The following is a 4,795-nucleotide window of genomic DNA, read 5'->3' as shown; positions in this document are numbered from 1 at the left end:
TTAGTGTGTTTATGTTGGTAGAAGTGATTGTCAAAAATAAAAATTTATTATTTTAAATTTATTCCGATAAGAAGTTGTTATTGTTAAACAATAACTTAAAAATACATTTAATAACATTTTTGTGTTTATAACTCAATAAATAATCTCTTCTACGAATCGAAAAAACAAACAATTTCTTTGACGTTTAAACATAACCTCAAACGTCACTGAGATTGAGTCACTACCGAAATGCCTCTTTATGAAGGTTATGGGGCTATTACAGATAAAATAATCTTTGTAATCGATATAGGGGCGGCTTATACCAAGTAGGTTATATTATTTATAATTCAAATTATTAAAGGAATTTTTTTAAGGGTTGGTTTTAATGGTGAATTTTCACCTCGAGCAATCATCCCAACTGAAGTTGAATATAAAAAGACGGGACAATTACGGAAAATTTACGATTATGAATCAGAAGAAGATCTTTATGACCTCCTTGTTGATTTCATACAGATGTTATATTTTAAATATGCTTTAATCAGTCCAAAAGATCGCCCAGTTATTATTGTTGAATCATTACTTTCAACAACCTTATTTAGAGAAACCTTAGCTAAAGTACTTTTTTATCATTACGAAGTTTCTTCAATCTTAGTTTTACCGTCGCATTTAGTATCGTTAGCAACTTTAGCGATCGATACAGGTTTAGTCCTTGATATCGGTTACACGGAAGCTATCGCAATCCCTGTTTGTTACGGATTCCCTTTAATCCATGCTTGGCAAGCTTTACCATTAGGAGCAAACGCTATACATAAAAAATTAAAAACCCTGCTTACAAACGATAACATGGGCATCCAAAACATTGAAGAATCAATTTTAGAAGATATAAAAGTTCGTTGTTGTTTTGTAACCAAACGAGATCGTGCCGAAAAGATATTATCGAATAATCCCGGTTTAAAACCATGCCCAAACATTAAATATCCATATGGAGGTTCGAAAACGTTAAATATTTCGGGAAAAGTCCGCGAATTAACTTACGAGTTATTATTCGAAGAAGACAACGACCATCAATGCATATCAACAATGATTTTGGACGCTTTATCTCAAGTTGATGTTGATTCAAGGGAAAAATTGGCCGAAAATATCGTTTTGATTGGTGGCACAGCCATGGCTCCTGGATTTAAAGCTCGACTTCGAGATGAATTGTATAGGCAATTAAAAAATGAACGGTACAGTAAGTTCAAGAAGATTAAAAGGTTTTTATTTCATACTCCGCCTGCTAAAGATAATTATACAGCTTGGTTGGGAGGTTAGTTTGGTAGGAGTTTATTATAAATCATTTTATTTGATTTTTAATGTTTTAGGGGCTATTTATGGAGCTACTGATATTGTGCAGTTAAAAGCTGTAACAAAGGAGCAGTATTTTGAGGAGAATAGATTTCCTGATTGGGCTAATTTAAAGGATTCTATTAAAAATTTTAATAATAATAAATGATTTATTTAATATATTTGAATTTAATAAATACTAATTTTTTGCAATTAGTTATTTAAGTGGACTAGTAAATCCTGAGAATGGGTACACAGCTTGATAGCCTGTTAGTTTTTATTGGTATTAAGCTTAATATACAGGTGTCACATAAAAAACGTCCCAAGCTGTAACTGTCATTTACATTCAGATTTTCATGAGCTATGTATTACATTTTTTTTGTTCAAATTGCTCCACTGTCAGTTATAAGTGTGTTATAAATAACTGTCGCGACAGTTATCAAAATTTCAAACATTACCGCTTACTATTTTGAAATTGAAAGTTAACGCTTATTTTCTGCAAATACACCATACATGCAATACATTATTGGAAAGCTAAAAATATGCTCTTTTTAGTAACATAATAATCAAGTATGGTTTGTATTTAAAAAAACACAACTTTGTGTTGTATCTCCAAAATCATAAAGTATGTTTAAAATTTTTCAACGGCAGTATATTCTACTTAAAAAAGTGTCTTAAGAACGTATCAACCCCATTTCTCTAATTTGAAAAATAAACGTAATACGAGCGTTTTTTGAAATCAAAAATTTGGCTATAACTTAACAACAAAAGAAGCCTCTATCTTCTTTTCTATCAAGCTCTTATAGTTTCTGAGATAGCCTATAATAACACCCAAATTTGCCCATCCTGTACATCAATGGATTCAAAAAAAAATCTCTATCCAATGACGCAAAAAAGTATATACCGAGCATTTTGAAAATCAAAAGTTGACAATCGCTTGAAAGCTTGAAGATGGTATTGAAAAAAATTTATTTGCAGCATGAAACATAGTATTCGTCATACCATTTCATTTGATACCTGGCTCATGAAAATTGGAATGTAAATAGCAGAGTTACAGCTTAGGACGCTTTTGTGTGACAACCTCTATACAGGGTGATTCACATAAGAACCGACACAGAGCAGGGACATGTAGAGGGCAATAAATTAAAATGATTTAACGTAACTTACCTCTATACTAAGTTGTACACCTGAGGAGTTATAGGCCTTCAAAGTTGGCTCTTAAATTTTTAAAAAGTTCAATATCTTCGTAATACATTAAGCTAGAACAACCAAATTTGGTATATGTTATGAGTGTACCAAGGGTATATAATATTTAAGAAAATCTTAGCTATTTATGGGTTTACATCAAAAATTTTTACACGAATCGTCATCATTCTCACTCTAGTATTTGTGATTAATATTATGCCACGACTTACAAAAATACAAAACACCTGTATATTAAGGTTAATACACAGGGTGTCTCACGTAACTGGTTCGTTAGAACTTTTTCATGTTCCACTATTCGTAGAGGTTTGAAATTTTGGTAGCATGGGTTATTCATTCGGAACTTTCGATCTCAAATATTTTCAAGATGGCCGCCACTTCCAGTCTACCGGAAGTAGACCATAACTTCGCTATTTTAAATGGAATGCTATAGTTTTTATTGCACAGTTTAATTGTACGTAAAAAAAATAGGTTGACTTTGATAAAAGTTATTGGTACCTAGCCTTTTTTGTTTTTGAATTATTTTGGTTTTAAACTTTTTTTGATAAATTTCAACATGCTCTTTAAAACTCCATATCTCAGCTAAAGTTCATTCAAAAAAGATCTACTTTGGCACGATTACTCTTCAGATGTTGTCAAATAGATTGCCATTTGTTGTATCGGAGTATCTTATACAGGTGGTCAAAAATTGAATTACAGTTTCTCCATATTCAATGGCGAGAAAGTCGAAAATTTTAAATGGAACGCTCCATATTTTTTTAGGCTATCAGGAAGAGAATTTAATTCTCTACAAATTACCTATACACATTCCCATGCCTATTTATTGTAGTTTGCCTCATATTGCGACATTTATTAAAACATGCACGAAATGCAGGTTTTTTTATTAGAAAGCTATGGAATGTTGACAGTTTTTGGTCCATGTTTGTATTATTGTTGCCATTAGTTACATTTGACGACGGGTGTAAGTTATTGAACATCATGGTAAATTATTCCAACGCCGTTATTTGAAATTTATTTTGTATTGATGGCGAATGCAATAAACTTTTGGACAAGACGTGTCGAACACTTAATGAGAGATGCCTAACAAACCTAACGCCCATCACGAGGAAAAATTTCAAAAAATTGATAAAGAATTTATTAGTTCTGGATATATCGAGACCAAAAGAAATCGCATATTTCCGGTCACCAGTGATGAAGACAACGAAATAAATATTTTAACGTATTTAATTGCATTTCCAAATTCAATTTAATAACAAATTTATATTATAAATTTATATTTTTATTCAAAACTAGTTTTTGTCATTAACTTTTTGTTTTAATAGTTTCATTTATTTGATCATGTTCTGTTTGTTATTTTTGGTAAATAAAAGCTAGTAAACTAAAAGATTATCAATCGTAGTTAATAGTACAAATAATAATGGAAATAAATTAAACAAAAAACTGTCAAAATGTTATGGCCTTCTAATAAAAATACAAACGGTTTCCTGCATTTTCTGCATGTTTTGATAAATTTACGAATATGAGAGAAACTACAATAAATAAGTATAGGAATGTGTATAGATAAATTGTAGAGAATTAAATTCCCTTTCGTGTATGTTAATAAAATATAGGGCGTTCCATTTAAAATTTTCGACTTTCTCACCATTGAATATGGAGAAACTGTAATTCAATTTTTGACCATCCTGTATAAGATACTCCGATACAACAAATGGCAATCTATTTGACAACATCTGAAGAGTAATCGTTCCAAAGTAAATCTTTTTTGAATGAACTTTGGCTGAGATATAGAGTTTTAAAGAGCATGTTGAAATTTATCAAAAAAAAAGTTTAAAACCAAAATAACTCAAAAACAAAAAACGCTAGGTACCAATACCTTTTATGAAAGTCAACATATTTTTTTACGTACAATTAAAAGGTGCAATAAAAACTATAGCATTCCATTTAAAATAACGAAGTTATGGTCTACTTCCGGTAGACCGGAAGTGGCAGCCATCTTGAAAATATTTTAGATCGAAAGTTCCGACTGAACAACACATACTACCAAAATTTCAAAACTGTACAAATACTGGAACCTAAAAAAGTTCTAACGAACCAGTTACGTGAGACACCCTGTATACAGAGTGTGTCAAAAGTCTGGATATAGCCAATAACTTCGCCATTTATGGTTTTAAAGAAAAATGTTTCAAATAAAAAATTCTTTATTCATTGTGGCGCATTTTTTGGCGATATTTGCTTGTTTACATTTGCTTTTTTGTTTCGTTGCTATGGCAACCAAGATTGTTATTTTAAA

At 30.8% G+C, this 4,795-nt stretch overlaps 1 protein-coding gene across 1 annotated transcript; it reads left to right on the top strand.

Annotated features, from left to right (window-relative positions):
- Positions 1-28: 28 nt before the first annotated feature.
- LOC111415752 (Actin-related protein 10) lies at positions 29-1,515 on the top strand. Its single transcript, XM_023047597.2, has 3 exons — positions 29-305; positions 354-1,285; positions 1,341-1,515. Exons 1-3 carry the CDS (start codon positions 229-231, stop codon positions 1,469-1,471), a joined length of 1,140 nt encoding a protein of 379 aa, XP_022903365.2. The 5' UTR covers positions 29-228; the 3' UTR covers positions 1,472-1,515.
- Positions 1,516-4,795: the final 3,280 nt, after the last annotated feature.

The sequence above is a fragment of the Onthophagus taurus genome, chromosome 11 (assembly GCF_036711975.1).
Source record: "Onthophagus taurus isolate NC chromosome 11, IU_Otau_3.0, whole genome shotgun sequence".
NCBI lineage: Eukaryota > Metazoa > Arthropoda > Insecta > Coleoptera > Scarabaeidae > Onthophagus > Onthophagus taurus.
The sequence above is the reverse complement of the archived record's forward strand: the minus strand, read 5'-3'. Positions and strand labels throughout refer to the sequence as shown.